The sequence below is a fragment of the Ambystoma mexicanum genome, chromosome 2q (assembly GCF_040938575.1).
Source record: "Ambystoma mexicanum isolate Mex_15411 chromosome 2q, UKY_AmexF1_1, whole genome shotgun sequence".
Classification (NCBI taxonomy): Eukaryota; Metazoa; Chordata; class Amphibia; order Caudata; family Ambystomatidae; genus Ambystoma; species Ambystoma mexicanum.
In genome coordinates, this window is record NC_090924.1 from 619,277,148 (window position 1) to 619,300,841 (window position 23,694).

Genomic DNA, 23,694 nt, shown 5'->3' on the forward strand with positions numbered 1-23,694 from the left:
TTAAATTTGCTCATGTAAATTAAGATTTTGAGGTTTTAATGATTGCTTAAATGGAACATTTTCTCTGTAAAAAAATATTCTGATGATTACTTACTACGTACTTTACTATAGTGTGGCGTTCGCTGCACTATAAAAACCGTATTGAGTTCCATAGGAAACCCGAAAAATGTATCGCAAATAACTTGAGTGATGGGTTTGGTTGAAATTGTGCAAGCAAAATAGTTGTCATTTGTTTGCCGCCCCCCACCATGGAATGATTTGGATGACATTTTTCAAAGAAAACATTTGTCAAGAGCCACACTAAACTGGAAATTATGGGAACAATTAATTAGAAAATGAAAAGGTGGGAGCGTGGCAAGGAGCGCCTGCCATGTGGCGGCTTCCCTAATGGCCTCCGTCTGAGACCTGCAGCATCTGGCAATAATATAATGCTCCTATGATCGGATCGATACAACAGTCCGATTAATGGAGATTGGAAGTTCAGAGGCACGAGCTGCAGCCCAGCAGGGCTTCGCTAATCCCCTATTTCGCCCTGAAATAGCCTGAACCCTCAAGCGAGCCCAGTCGTAATCCGGCCCTGCCAAGATGGCGGACGAGACTCGCCGGTCACCCGAATGAGGAGCGCAAGGAAGGGAGTCCCCGCCCAAGCCGAGAGGTGGATCCAGGGCCTGGAGAGCGCCGACAACCCCCACGGAGTGATGAGGGAGAGCTGCCCGCTTCTCGGCTGAGCTGTGCGGGAGCATCGGGCTGCAGACATCCTTCCCCGCCCCCCTCCTCCCTCCATCCGCTTGCTTGAAACCTGAAGCGTGGGCTGCAGCTCCATACTGCGACATCGGGAAGAGGGAGAGCCCATTCCTCTGATGCAACAATCCGGCCGGGGAAGCGACGAGATTCTTGCCTGAGGTGCCGGTTCAGCGGGAGCTCCCGAGCCTGGCCTGACATTGCTCTCCGGGGAGAGAGAGGAGGGCAGCTGAAGGCTAGCGACAATCCGGCCCCTCGGATACTCCCCACAGCGGCATCTGAGATCCTCCAGACGCCGAAGAGGTGAGAGCGCGACTGCAAGGCCTGAGGGGGTGCTAGTGTACCGCTGCCGCCCAGAAGTTCTGACGCCACAACCCCCGTTCGGCGGTGCACCCCCTGGGCCCGTCTTAGGCTCCCTCACAACCTCTGGGGCACCCGGCCCATTCTCCCCACTTCAGTCACAACGTGGGACTGCCCGCTGATGGCGGCACCCCCTGGAACCCTTCTCCGGAATCCTGCGAGAATCCTCTGGCTGCCTGGCATTACCCTGCCGCCCTCATTACACATCCACTCCAGCACAAGTCTAACGCCGCAGGAGCCAGGGACTGGGGTTTCCACCGTGCCCTCCTACCCGGCGACTTCCTGGGGTGCCCCGGACTATCATCCTCCACTATCCCCATGGTGTCCCGGAGCTCCATCTTCGTGACGGGAGAGATCCCCCTCTCCATCATCAGATACTGTCTGCCTTTCTCAGGGGTTCTTCCCCCCCTCCCCTTCGTTGCACTTGAAACCTAGGGAGCAATACTCTGGACCCTCCTTGTGACCTCCAATCTATTGTCACCCGACAACCTGAGAGCTTCTGAATCGAGCCCTACCACCCCTCATAGGGTCTAGCAGTCCTTCTCAACTCAGACATAGAAGACGCAGAAACCCCAGAGTCATAGATCTCGCATGATGTCGAAGCTACCTAAAGCAACCAAATCCTCGGACATCTCCACCATGCTGCTAGCAGCAGACAAGGCAAAGAAACAGGACCCCCCCCCTAAGCTGACCCCACCGAAGGCCCCTGATGATCAAGGAAAACTGCCTACCAAGGAAGACATCCAAGCCTTCATGTGAGACAGTAAAGCGGAATTTCGGGCCTGCATGACAGAGCTCTCCACGCGGATGGAACAGACAGATCAATGACTCACTGAAGCAGAACAGAGGCTGAAGGAGGTAGAGGACCTGACCCAGAGTCACGATGCCGCACTACTCGACTTGAGACGCGAGATTCAAGTGCTGCAGAATAAGAGTGAAGTGCTAGAGTTTAAGCAGGAGGACCTAGAAAATAGAGCACGACGAAATAACCTGCGCATTCGAGGGGTCCCGTCAACGATCCAAGACAAAGAGTTGCCAGAATACATAAGCAATTTCTTCCAAGCACTCCTCCCTCTCATGGACAAAGCTCAACTCGTCCTGGACCGCACCCATAGACTACGCCCAAGACGGGGAGTAGACTCAGATGCTCACCCTGATGTAATTACTAGGGTACATTTCTACGCCACAAAATCTCAGCAATAAGCCGCACCAAGGATGAGCTCTCGTTCATGGGCACCCAGCTCCAGATATTCCAGGACCTCTCCCTGATGATCCTACAGAAAAGAAGAGCCCTCAAACCCTTAACCCTATTCCTACAGAATCAGCAGATACTGGCTGTTTCCCTCCACCCTCCAATTCACATTCCGGGGAACCCAGCGCAAAATAAGCCATCTAGAGGACACGGAGTCCATCCTACACCCGAACTCGCCGGAGCCCTCGCCCGCCCAGAGTCCTCTCCGTCCGCCGGAAGAGTTGGAACAACCGCCTCAGAGACAGCAACAGCAGTCCTGGGCCAAAGCACAGAGACGACGGAAGATAAAATAAACTTGCCATGACCAGTGATCGTGAAAGAATCGATCATATAACTAAAGAAGAATTCAATGATGCCGCGGGTCCCGAGCGGTCCATACCCCACTCCAAGGAGTATGCCACCAACCCACCCTTGGAGACAGACCCAACTAGATGGTCTGATCACAGCCCCGTTGGCTGGAAAGACAGTTATGGCCCAGTTGGCCGTGGGAAGGGCTGCACCGGAAAGTCCGGCCCCCCACCCAATTACTAGTTTACCCTCCCGTTGGAGGATACATAAAACCCAGCCACAGGAAGACCACGCTGAATCGAAGTCCCTAGATGATGGCTGAGAACCCCCATCCTCCCCCATCAGATCAGCTCCTCTCACCGGAGGTCGCCCAGGAGACTCCCCCCTCCACACCAAAAACTGAAATTTTTAACGATGAACGTCAGAGGTCTCAATGCCCCGCAGAAGAGGAAAGCGATAGTGCGGTGCTTACAGAACGATGAGGCCTCCATAGTCCTCCTCCAGGAGACGCATCTGACCCCAGTTGATTTCTCCCGGCTCCGTGACTGGCAATTCCTGCTACAATTCCTGGCGTCGAATGGCACAAAGAAGGGTGGTACAGCAATCCTATTTGCCAAGGGCCTCAGGCCGCAGATACTAGACTCCTTGCTTTGCCCGGATGGCCACTTCATAGCTATAAAATGCAGAATATTCGGCCAGCTTTACACATTGAGCTCGGTTTACGCTCCTAATGATGAGCAGGAGGAGTTCTATTCCACTTTAAAAAGAGCCCTCCCACCATTCGCTGAGGGCCAGACCATCATCGGGGGAGATTTTAACGGGGTTCCTGATCCAGTGACAGATAAATCACACCCTCCGGCTCGTAAAGACTTCGACCTGGCGACAGCATTACTCAAACTATTTAGAACCTTGGATGTAGTGGACACCTGGAGAGTCCTCCATCCGGAGGTCTGAGACTACTCGTTTTATTCATACGTACATAGAACATATTCACACATTGACCTCCTCCTGGCCTCCCCGCAAGTCTTAGCATTTACAGATGAAGTCCTCATCGGTTCTAGAATCCTGTCAGATCAGGCCCCAATAATCCTAACACTCAGAGCCCACGACCCTGACCTGACCCCGCGACGCAGATGGTCCCTCTATGACCCGATCTTGGGAGATATGTCAGTAAGAGACGTGGTGGCGAGGATTCCAAGATGGCCGAAGGACTGTGAGGACGCACTCCTCGAGTCCTCCGTGCAGGCGGGGAAAAAGGTGTAAACAGCGGCTTATGAAAGCCTCCAAGTAAGCCGAAGGGGAAGCACAGCAGGACGTGGACCGCGCATCCGGACGCATACGCCTGAGCAAGAGGTCCGGTGCAGGCGACGGAGCCCGCTACATCCAGGCGCGCACCCAGCGGTGAGAGCGAGCTTGCCCCGCTGGAGGCCTCGGAGAGAGGCGGGAAGACCCGAGGCGGCAGCGACTGGCAGTCCCACACGCTCGGTCGCGGACGACCAGTGGAGACACCCCCCACCCCCAGGCAACAAAGCCCCAAGCCCCGTTAGGGGCCACACAGGCAGAGAAAGGTGATCGGTGGTGGGAGTTCCCCTCCCCCCGCCCGGCAACACGCCTCAGCGGTGCAGAGGAGCCAGCGAGGTGCCCGCTGGAGGCCTCGGAGGGAGGCGGGAAGACCCGAGGCAGCAGTGATGGGCAGTCCCATACGCTAGGTCGCTGACGGCCAGCGGAGACACCCCCACCCCCAGGCAACGAAGACCCGAGCCCCGTTAGGGGCCACACCAGAGGCAGAGAAAGTTGGTCGGTGGTGGGGGTTCCCCTCCCCCCACCCGACAACACGCCTCTGCAGTGCGGAGGAGCCCACGAGGTGCCAGCGGCTCCCGCAAAAGGAGCTCCAGCGGATCCATACAGCGGGGTGAGTGCCCAGGGGGAGAGACAGCGGTGCGGTTGGAGGGGGGAGGGGCGGGCGTTGAGGGAAGGCCCCGGATACAGAGACAGTGAGCTGCGGTGGTGGGGGAGAAGGAAACACTGCTGGGGTTGGAACCCCCCTCCCCACGGAAGAACATGATTGGACACTGGACACATCCAACGTCCCGTGTTCTAGCGGTTTCCCATCTGATTGTGACCTGGGCCCCCCCCCCCAGGTTGTTAACACCCCTGTAGCCACTGAAAATCGAACGCTTGCCCGGAGGAGCGGCGAGACATAGGAGGTCGGATTCGGACCAGCGGGGGTGGCGCAACACGAGGGGCCGGGCAGTGGGTGACCCCCACCTATGTTATTACACGTTGTGTTTGGGCCAGAAGTGGTGCTGTGGGCAGAGCACGTTTGGAGTATTTAAAGGTTTCCCCTAAGACTGCGCTACGCCAGCAGCCCAGTCACTGGTCACTGGCGCCCTGAGGGGCATGGAAGATTTTGCCTCCCATATGGGCTGGAGGAGCTAGGCGCCCATAATGAGCTGTGATCCAGACCCATGACCCACAATCCCGCAATGGACACCTAAAAGGGAAGAAGGCAGCGGCTGCAACAACGAAACACGCACTGCCTCAGGCAAACTAACCGCCGACAGTAGCTGAATGCCTCAGATGCCAGGTACCAAATCCAAAACGGGCCCATCAAGAGCAGGGTCCCCGGCCAGGCCCCAGGAGGGACAGATAGAGAAGTGCTGGCGACAAAGGGGCCGTACGCAGGCGGACTCACCCTCTCCTCCACCAGCGCCACTCACTGAAGCACAGGCCCACCCAACTAGCAATATGGCAACCGACAAAGATGAACTTTTAAATTGCTTGAAAGGTATGGAGGCCAGAATGACAAAAGCCTTCCATACTCAAATCGAACAACTTAGGGAGGACCTGAAAACGTCCCTCCAGGAGGGCAACAAGGAAATGGCGGAGATGGGTGAAAGAGTGGACATACTGGAAAGAGGCCTCTCGAACATCACGGAGGAGACTAATCAAAATAGCTTGCTTCTAGACCAGCTGGCAACCGCAACGAACAATTTGGAGCTCCAGGTGGAGGATCTAGAAAACCGCTCGAGAAGATCCAATATCAGGGTTAAAGGCCTGGCGGAATCAGTACTGGACAAGGACTTAAGAGACATGATGCAACTCTGCTTTAGCAGCCTACTAGCCGATGCCCAACCTGAAACTATCGGCTTCGACAGGATTCATCGAGTGGGCCTGTTACGCAACGAACCGGGGTCGCGACCCAGAGATGTTCTAATAGCGATGACATTGTATGGTCTGAAGGAAGAGGTGCTACAGGCGGCAAGGATAAACGGGGACCTTACGATCAACGGGTCTCGCATACAGCTATACCAAGACCTCGCCTGGATAATCTTCATAAAAGGCGGCTAATGCAACCAGTCACGAAAGCCCTTCGGACACACCAAATCAGATATAGATGGTTGCACCCGTTTGGCTTGTCATTCACATGGGAAGGCAAACAGAAGAATATTGGGAACTGTGCAGAAGGTCTAGCTCTCCTTCACTTGGAGGACGAACAGCAGGAAGCACCCGAGCGCCCTCGGCCAAACGCATTTGGCCAGCCAGGCAAACCGTGGGAATGTTCGACGGAGAGAAGGCAAAAACGAGGGAGAATGGGAAGGTCTGGCAGCACCCACCCGGTTCAGGTTTGTGAACCAAAAATCCCACCGGATCCAAAGGCTGGCCTAGCACACAGACAATGAGTGAAGCGCCACCTAAAAGTGAGTAGACCGCAAAATTGCTCTGAAGCACCTGCACGGAGGTAGGAAGGCATTAATCTTGGAAGCAGGGTCAGAGTAAAACTACTCCTGACCATTGTAAACTGGGGGGAATCTAGAGGCCTTACATCCGTTGGTTCAGCGGAGGAACCCATTAGGGGCCCAGGCCTCATACTCTCCCAGGATGGGGGGTGGGGAAGGAAGGGGGTGGGATGGGGTGGGGAAGCGTACAAAGATTAAGAAAGCAAGGAACCCAAAAACTATGAGCAAAGATGAGCCACCCCCACAACTGGATTTAACAGAAGGAAAACAGACAGAGAAAAGTTCTGTAGCAGGATACAGGGTCCAATATGCCGAATCCCATCTCCTAGGGAGCAATGGAAGAAGTGAACATAATCTCGCTTAATGTCCAGGGACTAAATTCCCCTGCTAAAAGACGATCGATTCTAGGCAGGCTGGAAGCCATGCAAACGAGAATAGTGATCCTACAGGAGACACACCTGCTCCAGCAAGATGAGAGAAGGATGCGTAGTAGATCATTCCCTCTTCAGTTTTTCGCCTCAAGTCAGTCTTAAACGAAAGGGGTGGCAATCCTGTGTAGCCGGGACTTGGGCTTCCACAAACAACATATCATGAAGGATCGGGAAGGCAGATACCTGGGTGTGAAGGGTACCATCAATGGCCAAATGTACACAATTATAGCAGTATATGTCCCCAATGAAAAGCAGGACCAGTATATTCCCAAACTACTCCAGAAGGTCGGGGAATGGTGTGAGGGCAGAGTGATAATAGGAGGTGACTTTAACTGTGTTATGGACCCAAAAATAGATAAAACACTCCCCCCGACAGCTGCAGACCAGCGAAATAGACAGTCCCTGGGAAAACTCTTCAGAGACTTGGAGGTGATAGAGACGTGGCGGTTCTTCCACCCAGAAAGCAGGGAATATACACACTACTCTGCAGTACACAAGAGATACTCTAGAATTGACATGATCCTAGTGTCTTCCACCCTGATCAGCTATGTCAAGAAAATAGAAATCGGGGTCCAATACCTCTCAGATCACGCCCCAGTGGTAACCTGCATAGAACTGCAGAAAATAACGAATAGGCCCCGCCCACAATGGAGGCTAAATGAAACAATCCTGAGGGACATAGCGCTTAGGGCACATATGGAGGAAGTCATAAGAAATTATTTCCTGGAAAATGACAATGGAGAGGTGGACTGGTGGGTAGTATGGGATGCGGGGAAAGCAGTTATTAGAGGGGAATTCATAGCTCAAGCAACGCAATACTACAGAGAGAAAGCCCTTATAACGCAGAAATTAGAAGAAGAGGTGAGAAATGCTGAAAAGCTCCATAAGACCCGTCAGACGCACAGAACCTGGCGAGACCTCAAAAAAGCTAGATCCAAATTAGAAAACCATGTGGCGGACAGAACAGCGCAAATACTGCTAAACACTAAACAATCATATTACATACACGGGGGGAAAGCGAGCAAATTCTTGGCAGCCAAATTACGCAAACAGAAGGCGCACAACCACATTACCCGGTTAAGAAATAGTAGTGGGGAATTGCAAACGGGAGATAATGAGAAACTAGAAACAATGGTCCACTTTCACAAAAACCTGATGTCTAGTGGGAACCTGAACGGGCAGAACAAGTGTCCTATTTGTCGGCCATAAAACTGCCACAGATTTCCGAACAGCAAAAAGAACAATTAGGAGCCCCTTTCACAACACAAGAAGTTGGTGACGTGATAGCAGGGCTACCTAGGGGAAAGGCACCCGGCCCAGATGGTTTAGGGAACGGGTTCTACAAAGTATTCCTGATGCAGCTGACAACCCCCCTCACTCACCTTTTCAACCTAATTAGGGATAAGGGAGCTGTCTCAAAGGATATGGGACACTCGGTCACAATTCTTCCCCTAAAGCCGGGGAAAGACCCGGTGGTATGCTCCAGTTACCGCCCCATTGCCCTCCTCAATACTGACGCAAAACTGTATGCAAAAATACTCGCAAATCGGTTGGCGACAGTAGTGCCCGAGATAATACATGCAGACCAGGCGGGCTTTGTACGGGGAAGACACACGCAGGATAATGTCAGGTGGGTAGTTGACATCATAGACTGGGGCACCAGGGGCACCCAGAAATTCGCTATCGCTGCACTTGATGCCACACGAGCATTCGACAGCATAGACTGGGAATATGTAAGTCTGGTACTGGAAGGTTTCGGCTCTGGGCCGACATTTACTAAGATGGTTCTGGCTAATTACCAGCATCCATCTACGCACCTAATTGTAAATGGCTACACATCAGAAATACTCAATATCCGGAGAGGTACACGGCATGGGTGTCCCCTCTCCCCTCTTATATTCGCCACGGCAATGGAGCCATTTGCCCACAGGATTAGGGAGGACCCGGGTATTGGAGGGGTGCGAACAGGGGAGACCCAACATAAGATAGCCCTATATGCAGACGATATTTTGCTTTACATGGCAGATTCAAAGCACGCGTTACCCAGAATAATTAAAGAACTGCAGAAATTCGAAAAAACATCAGGGTTCACAATAAATTATGCCAAATCCAAAGCACTGAATGTAACCGAGGGTAGAGAGAACATAACTTACCTAGAGGAACGCTACCCCCTACAGTGGGAAAAACAGTCCCTGGAATACCTAGGAATCCGCATCACTAGATCCACAAAAAACCTGCTCAAAGCGAACATCACTCCTCTATGGAAGCGCCTGCAAGGAGACTTGCAGAGATGGGACGTCCAAGAATTAGCATGGTTTGCTAGGATAGCGGCGATAAAAATGACCTTGTTACCCAGACTTCTGTATGTGGTAAATTCTACCCCGGTGGTGATCCCTACGAAAATGATTCAGCAACTCCAAAAAGCCGTGTTTAAATTTATCTGGGGGAATAGGAAGCCGAGAATCCAAAAAAAGATCATGATGCGCCCAACACTTCTGGGGGGGCTAGGAGTGTCGGATATAGGGAGATATGTCTTAGCGGCCCAATTGGCGCCAGCACTGAAAGACTCCCTCCCAGGGTGGGGGGAAATAGAACAGTCTGCGACAGACACCCCACTATGTATGCTACCATTCCTTAAGCCAAAAGCACGAGAGAGGGGAGGTATCCTATTGGAAGCGACAAAAACGACACTTCACACCTGGGACATGGCGCTTGAGGGCAGGGGGATCAAACTAGGCCTGGGTCCAATGTCCCCTATTGTACATAATCCAGATTTTTCACCTGGGCTCCAACAAAAGTTCTGGGACGGCTGGCAGGGAGCAGACGCAGTGTCCTTACGAGACTTGTACCAGGATGATGCCCCACTTTCCTTTGAACTATGCAAACAAAGATTTGGCATCACCGAGCATCACAGATTTAAATATATACAAGTGCATCACTGGATCTCACACCCAGAGGTAAAACGGGCTGGATTACGCCCCCCAGTAGGTCTAGAACTCACAATACGGGAGGGGACACAGGGAAAAGGGATCACTAGACTGTACAAGTTACTCGATAAATCGCAAGCAGATGAAACCCTCCAATATATGAAGGACTGGGAGCGGGACATAGGGGAGGAGATTACACAGGAAGAATGGAGCCAAATCTGGAGGAGGGCGCACAAACTTTCCAAATCCACGGCAATCAAAGAATCAGCATATAAATTATGCTATCGTTGGTATCTGCCCCCAAGTAGAATACATAAAATGAACCCCACGTATCCTTCAGATTGTTGGTGCCAGTGTGGAGAAAGGGGTGACCTGTTCCATATGTGGTGGACGTGCCCAAGGATAAAAGTGTATTGGAAAGAAATACTGAGTCTAATCAGAGACATAACAGGTGCAGACCTACCACAATCCCCCAAGGTCATTCTGTTGGGGGCAGTGTCAGAAGGGATATACGCAGCTTCAGGGAACAGAGCGGCCCTCATCACCCACCTACTGACTGCAGAAAGGATGACAGTGGCCCAACGATGGAAGACAGTGGAAGGCCCTACAGCCCCATGGTGGTGGATGAAAGTGTGGGGAGTTATGGCGATGGAGAACATTTGCGCCACAAAGTCAGGGACATACCTGAAATTCTTAGCCATATGGGATCCACTTCAGGACTATGTGGGGGAGAGGGAGGCTCAATTCTTTAAACCCAGGACTCTAAGAAACATTTATATCAGATAAAGACAGCAGAAGACATGGAGGAGGGATGAGCTCAGGAAACTGCTTTGCTTTGGTTATAATCTTGATTCAGTTTGGTTCAGATAACTCTAAGGGAAGGGAGTGGGAAGGGTGGGCGAGGGTGGGGGTAATCGAGGGGGAAAGTTGGAAGACAATAATAGTCTCAATGCCAAAGTTCAAGTAGGTTAAATAATTTGTTTATACAGATGTTAATGGTTGTAACACTGCTGTAACCGAAGGCTAATTGTTGTTTTTCGTTTTAAAAAGATAAAAATGAAAATAAAGTTGGTTAAAAAAAAAAGAGATGTGGTGGCTAAAGCGATAAAGGAGTTCTTTAAGGAAAATAAGAATGAGGATACCTGCCCTGCAAACACGTGGGATGCAATGAAGGCGGTGGTGAGAGGGGTGCTAATCTCCCAAGGAGCAGCCTACCACAAACAAAAGCAACAGATTCGCCAAAACCTTGAGAGCAAGGTGCAGGAAGCAGAGACAGTATGTAAAGCCAGGAACTGGACCCCGAAAACCTACCGAGCCTTGCAGGCTGCCCAGAAAAAATTGGAGGCCCATTATGCAGAGGATAGAGCGCAGCTCCTAACCAAAACGAAACAAAGCTACTACGCCAGAGGTAATAAAGCAAATAAATTCCTGGTGGAAAAATTAGCAAGAGTCAATAGGAGGAACACAATTATAGGCCTGAATGATCCCCAGGGAACAACCTAGTTCGCGGATCACGATAAACTACGGATCTCAGAGGCCCACATTGCAGACACGATGTCGGCGACCCCTAGATCCTGTGGAGAACAGAAAACCTACTTGCAGGACGCAGCTCTACCTCACATCACAACCGCTGGAAGGGAAGAGTTGGAAGCCCCGATCACCCATGAGGAAGACGACGCAGCCATTAAAAGCCTGAAATCAAGACCCCCTGGACCAGATGGGTTCTCGTCTAGATTTTACAAACTCTTTCGGCCCCAGCTGCTGGCCCCCATGACGACGCTCTTTGATTCCTTCGCCACCTCTGGATTTATAACTCCATCGATGCAAGAATCCATCACAGTTTTAGCTCTCAAACCAGGAAAAGACCCCAGAGACATTGTGGCATATAGGCCCATCTCTCTATTAAACCTAGATGCAAACATTTACTCGAAGGTCTTGGCGAATCGACTAGCGAGAATGCTCCCGGATATTACAGATCCAGACGAGACAGGCTTCATAATGAACAGAGCAACCACAGATAATACACGCAGGGTCCTCAATCTGATTGAGATAGCTAAACGAGACTCACGAAAACTAGCCCTGCTGGCCTTAGATGCAACCAAGGCCTTTGATAAAGTAGACTGCTCGTTCCTTCGACTCACCCTGTAATCCTTCCATTTTGGACATTTCGAAGCTCATCCTAGCAAATTACCAAGCCCCGAATACTCTCTTCCGGATGAACGGCGTAATATCCAGCTCAATTCCTCTATCATGTGGCACTAGGCAGGGGTGTCCTCTCTCCCCTCTCCTCTTCGCCCTGGTAATGGAACCCCTAGCTCGCTGTATCCGCCTCAACCCCAGAATTAATGGCCTCCAAGTAGGCCCCTCCCAACATAATATTGCGCTATATACGCGGACGATGTGATGCTGACCATAACGGACACTGCCCAGTCACTGATGGTCGCCCTAGCAGAAATCCATAGATTCGGCAGAGTCTAGGGATTTTCCATCAATTTTGCAAAATCAACAGCCTTGGGGATAGGCCTAGAATGGGGAGACAAAGAGTCCTTTAGTGCCCATTGCTCGATCCCACTTAGCGAAAAGTCAATCCCTTACCTCGGAGTCCAGATCCCCGCCTGCCCCGAGGACACCTACCGGATAAACTTCCCGCCGCTATTCAAGACCTTGGAGAAAGACCTAGATCGCTGGCTCTCACAGGGGATTTCACTAATAGGTTGCATCGCGGCCTGCAAGATGAACCTCCTGCCACGATTCCTTTACGCCTGCTCCGCCCTCCACACCATAATCCCCCGACCTCCGCGTCAGTGTCTTCAGAGGAAGATATTAAGCTTCATTTGGAAAGGGAAAAAGTCACGTATCCCACAGAAAACTATGCTGTGTGCCCCAAACCTGGGAGGCCTCGGGGTCCCTGACCTCTAAAGGTACCAGATGGTGGCGCAAATAGCTCATACTCGAGCCTGGACCATCGCATCATGACGCCCCAAGTGGACGGACATAGAACAGTCCCGACTACCTCTCCCCCTCCGCTTTCTGTTACACCTGCCAGCCTCCCTACGGCAGACTTGGCCATTCATCCTAGCATCAACTAAATAGACTCTAAAAGCATGAGACTGGGCCCGCAGGTCCAGAGGCATCCCGAGAGATCTAAGCCCATCTGCCCCAGTGTTCCACAATCCGGCCTTCTCACCCGGGACCGCCCCCTCAAACTTTAAAACTGGATTGCCGGGGGCCTCAACTCCTTAAGTCAGCTGTTCGAAGGGACTCAGCCGCTGACCTTTGCCCAATGTAAAAGCAACTTTGGCCTCTCGGAGACCGAAAGGTTCTCTTATGTCCAAATCTGACATTGGTGCTCGCACCCCCAGACCCGCATGGTGGCCACTCGGGAACTAGATTCCCTCAAATTAACAGCTGCAGATCCTCCGAGTCGAGGGCAAATCTCAACACTATACAAACTATTCCAGACGAACTTGCTTGAAGCTAAAGCAACTTATATGTCACAGTGGGAAACAGAGTTAGGACACCCGATAAAAGACCAGTCCTGGGCAGACATTTGGTCACAAAGTCATTCGTCCTCCTTCTGCGTGACCAACCGAGAATGTGCACATAAACTCCTGCTAAGGTGGTACTACCCACCACTTCGGCTGCACCACTTCAATCAGTCCCTGGACCCGCTATGCTGGCGCCATTGCGGCATGACGGGCTACTACCTACACATGTGGTGGACATGCCTGGCAGTGGCGAACTTTTGGTCCCAGTGTATAGCCACCATAGAAGACATCACCCAGACCATGCTGCCACTGGAGCCAGAACCAATACTACTGGGGGTCCCGATTCCGGGCATATATCGGAGATCTGGTAAGCAGGCGGCCCTCATGACACAGCTGCTCCTAGCCGCTCAAATCACAGTGGCCCAAACCTGTAAATCCCCAGAGGGCCCCCTAATGATTCTGTGGTGGTTAAAACTCTGGGACATCTACATAGCGGAAAAGATCATGGCGGCAAACATGGGCCACCTTCACCGCTTCACAAACATTTGGTCGCCCATGATAGACTATGACCAACGTTTCCCAGCTCTAACATACAAGCCACGCTTGGTGATGAACGCCCTACGGGCAGAGGACAGGGATCTGGCCCAATCAGCTGAGAACCGAGATCCGGAAGACAGTCAGAATTAGAGGGTGGGGAGGGAAACTTAAGGGAAGATGAAAATAGCGTAAAATGCAACATGTGCCGAATTGTTTGTAATGTAATGTTTTCCTGTGTGCTGACCAAAATAAACAAGTTTTAAAAAATAAGAAAAAATGAAAAGGTTATTAGGAAAACATATATTTACCCTGTTTTTAGCATGCTCACATTAATTTTCTATAGAGAAAAAGTGCAGCCGTAGCACGGAAACCGCTGGACAGATTTGGACCAAATAAGAAACAGAATTTTTGACTTAATTTCCTTGACTGGTTTGGGGTAAATCCATCCAGTAGTTTCTAAAATACTCGACAGAGACATGTTCTTAAAACCTTTATACATATCAGCCTTGGTGCTTTGCAGCAGAGATGCTGAGAGACTTTTCAGAAATGAAAAGTAGCCTTTTTTATTTTGCTCGATGCAACTGATTCCTGACAATATTACCGGGAGAAGCCGCAAAGGAAAGAAGTTAACGAACTTTGGAGGTGGAAAAAGGATGGCATCAAACATTGGAATGAACTCCTCCATGACATTATAGACTCTAATAACGTTCTCGACTTTAGAAAGATACTCAAAACTCTGTTTATGTAGTCACTCCTATGGGAACGCTTATTGTTTTGAATCACAATGCTTTGATGGCCTGGCCGTAGCGGCTATAAAAATACCAACAGCAATAGCAGTCCCATAGGGCTAGAAGTTGTGAGTGGGAAAGAAGACACCATGTGAAATTGGGGACTTGGGGGTGAGTTGGGGTGCCAGTTACGGGTATAATATTTTTGGTTTACTGGGGAAGAATGCAGGAATTCTCACGAGATTACAGTGGCAATGCCGCACGATGTGCTCAGAACAAAATGTGTGTCACACAAAGCAATGAGTGATAGCGGGTAATGGGAGATGGTTATGGAGGGAAAAAGCAATTGAGTGGAGTGAGGGAACCTGGAACAAATAAGGGGGACACATGTTGAGTGCCTGTGAGGACATGGAAGAGTTTTTAATTCCAAGCAATTTTTCCCGTTATCGCTGGAATTGGCGAACTCCTACTCTACCACAGGAATTTCTGTTATTGGAAATGATTACTGTGAAATTATCACCGGAATAAGGAATTAGAAAAAAGGTTTTAACATCTACAGTGCCTACATCTACTGGTCAGGGGGCAAAGGGTGTTTGGTAACAAAGTAATGGTTTGACATTTCCATTGGCCATGGCTAGTGGGCCCAAAAGAAAGATAGTAGTACAACATGCACAGAAGCCATGGCCAAAGGCCATAGCTAGGGAGACCTCAAGAAACTATGCAACATGTTCGGCTGTGTCAACTGGCACGAATGGGGAAAGAGTGAAAAAAAGAAATTTTACATCTGCAGAGATCACATCTCCTAGGCAGGGGTTAATGGATCTCTGTGCCCAAGGGAACGGCTAGTGGGCCCCAAAGAAACCTATTGGTGCAACATGTTCAGTGGCCATGAGGCCCCAGAGAAACATATTTGTGCAATATGTACAGTTTCCACGGCCAAAAGCCATGGTTGGTGAGTTCTAAAGAAACCTATTGGTGCAGCATTCACAGTGGCCACAGCCAAAGGCCCTGGCTAGTGGTCCTGAAGAAACCTATTGATGCAACCTGTACAGTGGCCATGGCCGGAGTGCATGCCTAGTGGGCCCCAATGAAACCTATTGGTGCAACATATACAGTGGCCACAGCTGAAGCCCATGGCTAGTGGGCCCCAAAATACCTATTGGTGCAACATGTACAGTCGCCAAGGCCGATGGCCATTGCTAGTCGGCCTGAAGAACTATAGTATAACAAAACCCTTGAAATTCAGTGAAAAAGCCTTGAATAAGAAAGTGTTAAGGTAATCACATTTAAACGCAAAAAACCCTGAAATTTGGCAATCGCATTTCGAGCAAGTCCAACTTAACTATGCGCCCCCTGTTCCGCAGCGTATGACCACAGTGATGACATCACAGATTACATCACTGGTGACCTCAATAATTACATCATACATGACATCACCGAGAAGATCAATAATTACATCAAATGTGACGTTACTGATTAAATAAGTTAGAATATTTGTGTTGACCTTTTTTGATACATATTTTATTTTAATACACTTAAAACAATAACAACATGACATGGAACAATACACTGATACAGAAGTATGATATGATTACATTTGGAGCATTCATTTGCAATACTTATCAACTTATAAAGTTTAAAGTAAAAATATGTACAGTTATACAAATGGTTTGAATTTCCTGTATAAGTAAACAATTACAATACTTCATTGCAGGGAAAGTACCTGATTCTGATATATCTATTTCAGTTATTTCAAACATAATATAATAATATATGCAGTAGTAAAAAAAAAATAAGAATAGCTAGAAGTAAAAACATTTAATAGTAAGTGTTATGAAAATAGTCAATGTTCACATTTAAATGTTCAATTCTCCTTACTGTAATAACATTACACGAACACATTATTTTCTAAATAACAGGTTTTATAAAAAAAAGAATAATCACATACAAAAGAAAGTACGTGCCTGTGTGCATTGTGATAATATATAATGTAAGAATTCGAAGTTTGGTTATTAGAAAGTAAATATTTAATCATATACATAACAATGATATTACTAATATTTTTATTCCAATATAACAGATTACCTTACAAAGTACATACATGCTTACATAGTATTCTTCTTTGTAATAATGTCTGCATGTACTTACAGTTGTATACCGTGTATACATTTAAAGACATAAGCGCACAATACATTATACTGTGTAAGTATGAAACATGTACATATGTGTTATGTTAAAAAATTGAGCTGTCACATTTCAAAAAGTAATTAATCAAACCAGGGACGTCAGTTATGTCATGCATGCTGTAACTAGTCATGCAATCAGTGATGTAATCTGTGATGCCATCATTGTGGTCTTTCACTGCGCAACATGGGCACTAAATCTGATCACCTTAACACTCTCTTAATAAAGGTTTTTTTTCGCTGAATATATATATATATATGTTTTTCTTTGTTCCAAGTGTTTTGTGTTACTTCAGCAAAAAAACAAGGGGTTTTAAAGCATCCCAGAATTAATGCATGCAGCAATTTGGGCTCAGCAAGTTAATCTCCTAAACAATGACCCCGGCCCCGAGAGCAGAATGCCTGATGGGAATTAGGATATATGCACTTTGTATCTGGGATGCCTAGATGGAAGAAAGATGGCTGATATTTGCTTTTTTTTGTCTTCCTACAGACGGACGAGCCATGCCACACTGGAAGCCCCTCCAAAAGCTTTTTTCCAAAAGGCCTTCAGAGTCGCCCTTTAAGCCCTGTGTCTGCCCCTGTGAGATCAAAGCACAGCCCGGGCTCACCCAAAACAGTGTTCCCCTTTCCTTACCAAGAGTCTCCCCCACGAACCCCCCGCAGAATGAGCTTCAGTGGGATCTTCAGGTCCTCCTCCAAAGAGTCGTCCTCCCCTGGCTCCAACCCATCTACCTCACCTGGTGGCATCAAGTTCTTCACACGATCCAGGAGAGGTAAGGCATCTTGCACACCTCGGCGCAACGCGCCCCGTGCTGTCATGACACATGTTGATGATGCTTTATTTTGACCCCTCTGCATTATTTATTTATGTAATGTTGAGTTATACGGCATCAACAGGTAAACAAATAGACTGTTAGGCCAACAGCGAAACACAGAATTGATTTTGGATCTTTCATCTGCACTGGGCTCCCAGGTTTGGAGCATTGGTTAGCTCTGAAATTGCCTTTAAATAAATGTCACAAAACTGAGGTCCTGCTTTAATTTGAAATTATAACTTTAATAAAGATTTTTCTCCTACTAACCAGCCATCGCAACGTATCCTTGGACTGGTGTGATTATATGAACAAGCTCCAGTACCAGAATATGTGGAGAAAGTGCTGGATCGTGGTAGAAAAAAATATTGTTGTCCCCCACCAGTGTGTTTCCACCGATGTAAGTTAGCGATATTGTTCTTCTACCTTGTTCAGCAACCTCAGTGTGCTCATTCAATAATGGAACATGCCAATCCTGCCAAACTCACTTCCCAAGCAGCAGAAAGTGTGATCTTTCAGAAAACGCACTTCAGATTTCTCTTGTCGAAGGCAGTAAGTAATCGGTCTGAAATGTAAAGTACTATAGGGCTGGTGGTCTTCTATGACGTTACTTCTGACATTTTGATGTGAGCATGGACTTAAAAGTCGCGTGAACTTAAATCATGGCAAGAATCGGGCTCTCCATCCTGTCTGAATGTAATCAAAGTTTCATGGCAGCCATGTTGGTACACAATGAAGATAGCAAGAAGATTATAACAACGTTGATGTTTAGCAAACGGTCATATTGTTTATTTGTATGTATGTATGTATGGGACTTATAAAGCGGAATCCTAGGTGGCAAACAACAGAGCGCTGTATATAAGGAAAATTATGCAAACTTTATATCAAAAGTTTCACACCAATATTGTGATGCGGCCAAGGGCCAGCTTGCCTCTACAAAAAAATGAAAAGAAATATATTTAAGACACAAAGTTGTACATTTTGGTTGCTAAGCACAAAGACTCGTAAATACTTTACCAGGAATAACTCTGACTTACTCTTGACTTACACCTGGAGAGGGCTATTAGATTCACAAAAGAGGTTTCTCATACTTAACACCTGACTTACTTGTGACTTTCTAGGAGTAAGTCAGGTGTAAGTGACAGTCACTCAGAGGACATCTTGTGTGACTCGAATAGTGCTTTCGGGTGCACACACAGTGTATCTATCTGTTGAAAATGCAATGTTACTGTTTTAATCAATGGGCACATCCTTAGAATTTAAATATATGCCTTGTATGTCCAGCCATTGGGATCTTCGGAAATAAGATAAATGGCTTCTGCACCCCATTCTCATGCTACAAAAAGGTGATATGCAGCCAGAACTGTGGGGCAGCTTCCCAGGACTGTTCCTGTCTCTGTAGATAGAGGCTCGGAACATCCAGACGTAAAATAAAATCCGCTCAGTAGTTCTGGACTTTCACAATGGATATGTATGTGGAAAAGCTACACATAAAGACTTGTATATGTTTGAGTCGATGAGCCAAGCTCCACTTGGACCTCATCAGAAGTGTGCAGATGTGTCTCAGGCCCACCCGAGTTTGGACTCTGGAAAGCAGATGTAAAGAGAAGCGAAGAGGTGGGGTGATTGAGGATAGTGGCTGCATGACCACTGACTGATATTAGAGTGGCCCAGTCTAGGGGTCACCAGGCCTGAGACACAGTGCATTGGGTTCCGGGTAGGGCGAGCCCAGCTGGGAAGTACAGTAGTGTGCTCCGGTACAGTCAGAAGGATGGAATGAGAGTACAGGTAGCAGGATTGGTGGTCAAGGGCCGGGGGCCATAGGTCAGGGAGGGCAAGACGGCCCATTGTGGGATGGAGAGGTTCTACAGATAAGATCCTTTCAATGGCTCAGCATCGGTGATTCCGTCCCGGGCCTTCTTCTGCTATGATTGTATTCTGTTACTGCTTCTCATTGTGTGAGCATTGTGACCAAGAACTTTGTGTGGGAGTCCTAATTGAGCCCTGGATCGCAGACACATTTTGTGTGTAGCCTAAAAAGAGTGTGTTTCTTAAATGGCATGCCGTGGACATGTGGTAGTAGGAACCTTTTGCCCTGCTGCAATATACACCCCCCTTGTTATTGTAATTACAGAAATACATATACTATGAAGGTGGACGATGCAGGCTTCAATGGAGAGGTTCAAATAACTTGATTGACTTTTCCCCCTCTGTGTCCCCTACATTTGAGCTCCCTTTGGATGCCCCTTTTCTCCTTCATCCTTGGGTTATGCTGGATCTTTTTGGCTAGCCTTTCCTAAGTGCTTGAAATCTGACTCCACTTTCTGAAGCATAACATTATAACACTCTTCAAGTGCCAAATATTCAAGTAAATTCAATAGTATTGCAACAGCTCAGGAAGCACATCGATTGCCTACATCCTTAGCTGACTATTTGGGTATGTTTTGTATTTGTATTTATTTGATGAAAGGGATGTCAATTTCGATCAGAAATAACTTACATTACCTCATTTGCAGATGAAGGAGGCATTCTTAGGAAGGATGTCTGCTCGATAAAAAAATGATGAGAACTAGTGTTGAGCCAGGTTATGGGGATGGGAACAAAGTGGGGCATAGACCAGGTACAAAACCAAAAATAGGTGACTTGCAAGGGTAACATTACCATGCAGGTGGCAAGGATGACTTCTGAAAACAAAAGCACCGTACTGTACAAATATACAAGATTAGATTATGCAGCACTCGAGGTAGTGGTGGGAACAGGTAGGGAAGATGGGGAGGGGCGGGAGAGGCCCTCTTTGGCCAGTATGTGAATGTTAAGCCAACCTCCCGAGAGATACAGTGTTGGGCTGACTTTGTGATGGCCAGCAGAGAGCAATGGAGCAAAAGGAGGCACAGGGCGTGAAGGACAATGCGATTGAGTGCAGAGGAGGATTGGAGGGAATTAGATGGTGATTAAACAGAGATACAGTCAGCCGGAAACTGCAGAGTAAGACCATTGATAGATTTGCAGACTAGGAGAAGGGACTTGAAAAGTGAGTGAAGGAAGACCAATGACGTGCTAGTGTCACTAGGCAGACGTGGGGGAGGATTTGGGTAGGTTATGCCGGCATTAAAGTTGAGGACTTTGTCTAGATGGAGAAAAGAGAAGAGAGGTAGTCAAAGGATTAGGCATGAGCAGTATGGAGTTTCCTGAGCACAAAAGTAGAGATTCAACTTTTCATAGAGTAATGAGTAACAAATGAATGAGTTTTCCAATTGTAGAGAAGTTTAATACGAGCAACAGAGGCAGTGGTAGTGATGAGTAGCTGTAGTCGGAGGTTGCAAGCCTTGGGTGAGGGAGCAAGAAGGTCAGTTGGGAAGGAGATAGAAGAAGTGAGTGTAGGGATGGCATTGTAAGCTGGGAGAAAGAGGAGTTAAATGAAAAGCCATTGATTAAACTTGGATGCAGTGCTTGGACAGACACAGCGCACACACATACACACACACACTCTCTCTCTCTCTCTCTCTCTCTCTCTCTATCTCTTTAGGTAAAATCATGGGGGAACAATGTGTATGGCCCTCATTACGACCCTGGCGGAAATCGTGGCGCAAAATGCACCATGGAGCACGGCGGAAAGCTGCCGATAGCGCCATGGGGGTTGGCGGATTTACCGCCCCATTCCGACCTTGGCGGGGCGGTAAATCCCCATTCCCCATTTTACCCTACCCCATTCCCATTTTTGCCCCATAGGGTATAATGGGAGTGGGGAAGGCGTTAATTACGCCACCGTAAAATTCGGTGGCGTAATTAACAACAAGGTCCCGTAGCGCCATGGATTTCTCCGCCCGGAAAAACCAGGCGGAAAACGCTCCATGGCGCTACGGGAACTCGTAGTAGGGCGGACGGGTCCGCCGCGAATACCGCTGGCGTAAACCCACTCCGCCAGGGTCGTAATGAGGCCCGATGTGTTTTACGACTGGCCGATGAAAGGCATGAGTAGGTTAACTGCCCCACATCGGACACATTTTAGCGAGTCACTAAAGCAAGTAGCCTCCAGAGCTTGGGTCATGCTTCTCATTCAGTCAATGATTTTGCCTTAGACACTTTTTTGGGGACAGCTCTGTAGGCGTAATGGAGTATGTGGTAGACCGTGCTGTTTTCCTTGTATCGATGGGGACACGGACACTGTACAAGGCACGCACAAGACCCCATGCTATTTACCCGGAGCAGAAAATGATCTGTTGGACATGGTTACCTATTAGTCTGGGTCTCTTTCCTTTATGACAGTTGCGCATCAATCTTATCCTCCTGTTATGGGGCAGCCATGTGCATATAATGACATTGATTGAATGAAAGTAGCACCAGCAAAAGGGCAGTGGAAGGGATGTGCCGTCGCTATGGTAACTGTGGATGTTTACATGAGATGCGCTTACCAGGGATACTTATTGACCCGTGTTGCTGTAGATTGTTGTTCTTACTCAAGTGTTTCTGATTACCTAATGCCTGGGGAGCAGCACTCTCTTATGTACCCCTTCCACCAGCCCCCCATCCGACACACACCCAATCTGACAGAATAGCTTATTGTATGCAGTTCTATGTTGTTTAATCACAGGGATTTCATAGAATCGTTTCCCCATTTGTATCTACCACAGTTTACCATATAATAAGAGGGGGTAGCTCCCGCACTCCCCCGCACAGACAACTTTCTAAATACCTAACCCCAACCCCATCTCCTATTTTTGCAGTAAAATGTGGTAGAAAAACTGCGGTAGAACGTGATTCGGTGAAAGAGCCTGCAAGTAAAATGGGCATTTCCTTTTACACTAGCGTGGCAGTGTCCTTCGATTTTTGAGAAAATGCCAGCAGCTGGCAGCATTAAAAATGTTGACACCGTCATTTTATTTCTTGCAAAGTCTGGGCAAAATCATTTTGTACTGCAAAAATGACTATGTGCTGACTTTGCCCAGACTTTGCACAGCAAAAATGCACTTTGCACATTTCCACGAATCAGTGTTTGTGTCGGCAGTGAAAAGTCACTTTTCAGCAGTGAAAAGTCACTTTGAACCGGGCAAATATTCCATGAATCGGGCCCATAATCTGAACAGCCGTTTGCACCAAGGGATTCTTTGCTGGGCCCCAGTGATCTCATAAGACTTTATGCTGTTAAACCTGATCTTGATGTAGTCCCCAGATCACATAGTTTCCAGCAAAACACTCAATGTATCCCGACACCCAGTTTGTGCGTTGTAATATTCAAGGAAACCAGTTGCCTGAGTTGGACCTGCCAACTTAATTTTACAGTGCTGAAATGCATCTGAGTGTGGACCTGACTTTATAAATTTAAGAAGGGACCAGCTCAAGATTTGGTTAGATGCCCTTGTCAGCCAGGTGTTGCCAGCAATCTCAATTTTCGATAGGTTACTAGTTGGCATAATTCTAGCTCTAGATTTAGCCACCTTATGTAGAAGGCCCAGCAGGGAATCCTTTGGTGCATTGAACATTTTCCAAAGAAGAAACATACAGCGCATGTTCAGTTTAGCATGAACAGGTGTTAGGTTAAATTCCAGATACAACAATTCAACAGGTATGCCTGGGGGAAGTCAAAGTCATCTTCTCAGGCCTTTACCTTCTAGTCTTGTAATACTCTCTACATGGGACAGTGCCCAGATCTCAGCACCATAGAGAACAGTAGACACGATCTTCCCCTGATACAGTTGTAAAATGATTTTTAGGGAATATCCCCCTACCTTACCAGAAAGTGATCCTAACACACCTGTTGCAATGGAAGTTTTCAGGCTAATGTGCTCCAGGTGGTGGGTTCCCCGCAACTCCGCATCCGCATATATCCCTAGATATTTGAATTCGGAAACCACTTCCACCTTAGCACCCCCAACAACCATGGTACTCCTTTGAATCTCCTGCCCCCTTTTGCAAAAATCATAATTTTAGTATTTTCCATATAAATTATGAGATTGTTTTCTACATAAGATGCTAACCTATTCAAGATCGCCTGCAGGCCCCAGGTGGTAGAATCGAGGATGGCAAGGTCATCAGCATAAGCTAACCACTGGAGTGAAGCATCCCCTAGTTTTGGTGTGTTTGCTTAGTCATTAACGGGCCCCCTCCCAGGGTCTGCCAGGTAGAGATTAAAGAGCCTGGGTGCTAGCATGCAACCCGGTTTGAGTCCCCTCTTTGTGCTCACCCAATATGAGGTCCTTCCCACTT

The 23,694-nt window shown here is 48.2% G+C and overlaps 1 protein-coding gene across 4 annotated transcripts in view; it reads left to right on the plus strand.

Annotated features, from left to right (window-relative positions):
* Positions 1-23,694, plus strand: part of PRKAG2 (protein kinase AMP-activated non-catalytic subunit gamma 2) — a 2,090,293-nt gene that overhangs the window by 1,018,259 nt on the left and 1,048,340 nt on the right. For all 4 annotated transcript variants that reach the window (XM_069647770.1, XM_069647769.1, XM_069647768.1 and 1 more), the window contains exon 3: positions 17,169-17,451. In XM_069647770.1, coding sequence (XP_069503871.1) covers positions 17,169-17,451 — 283 coding nt within the window. The remainder of the gene's footprint in view (positions 1-17,168; positions 17,452-23,694) is intronic.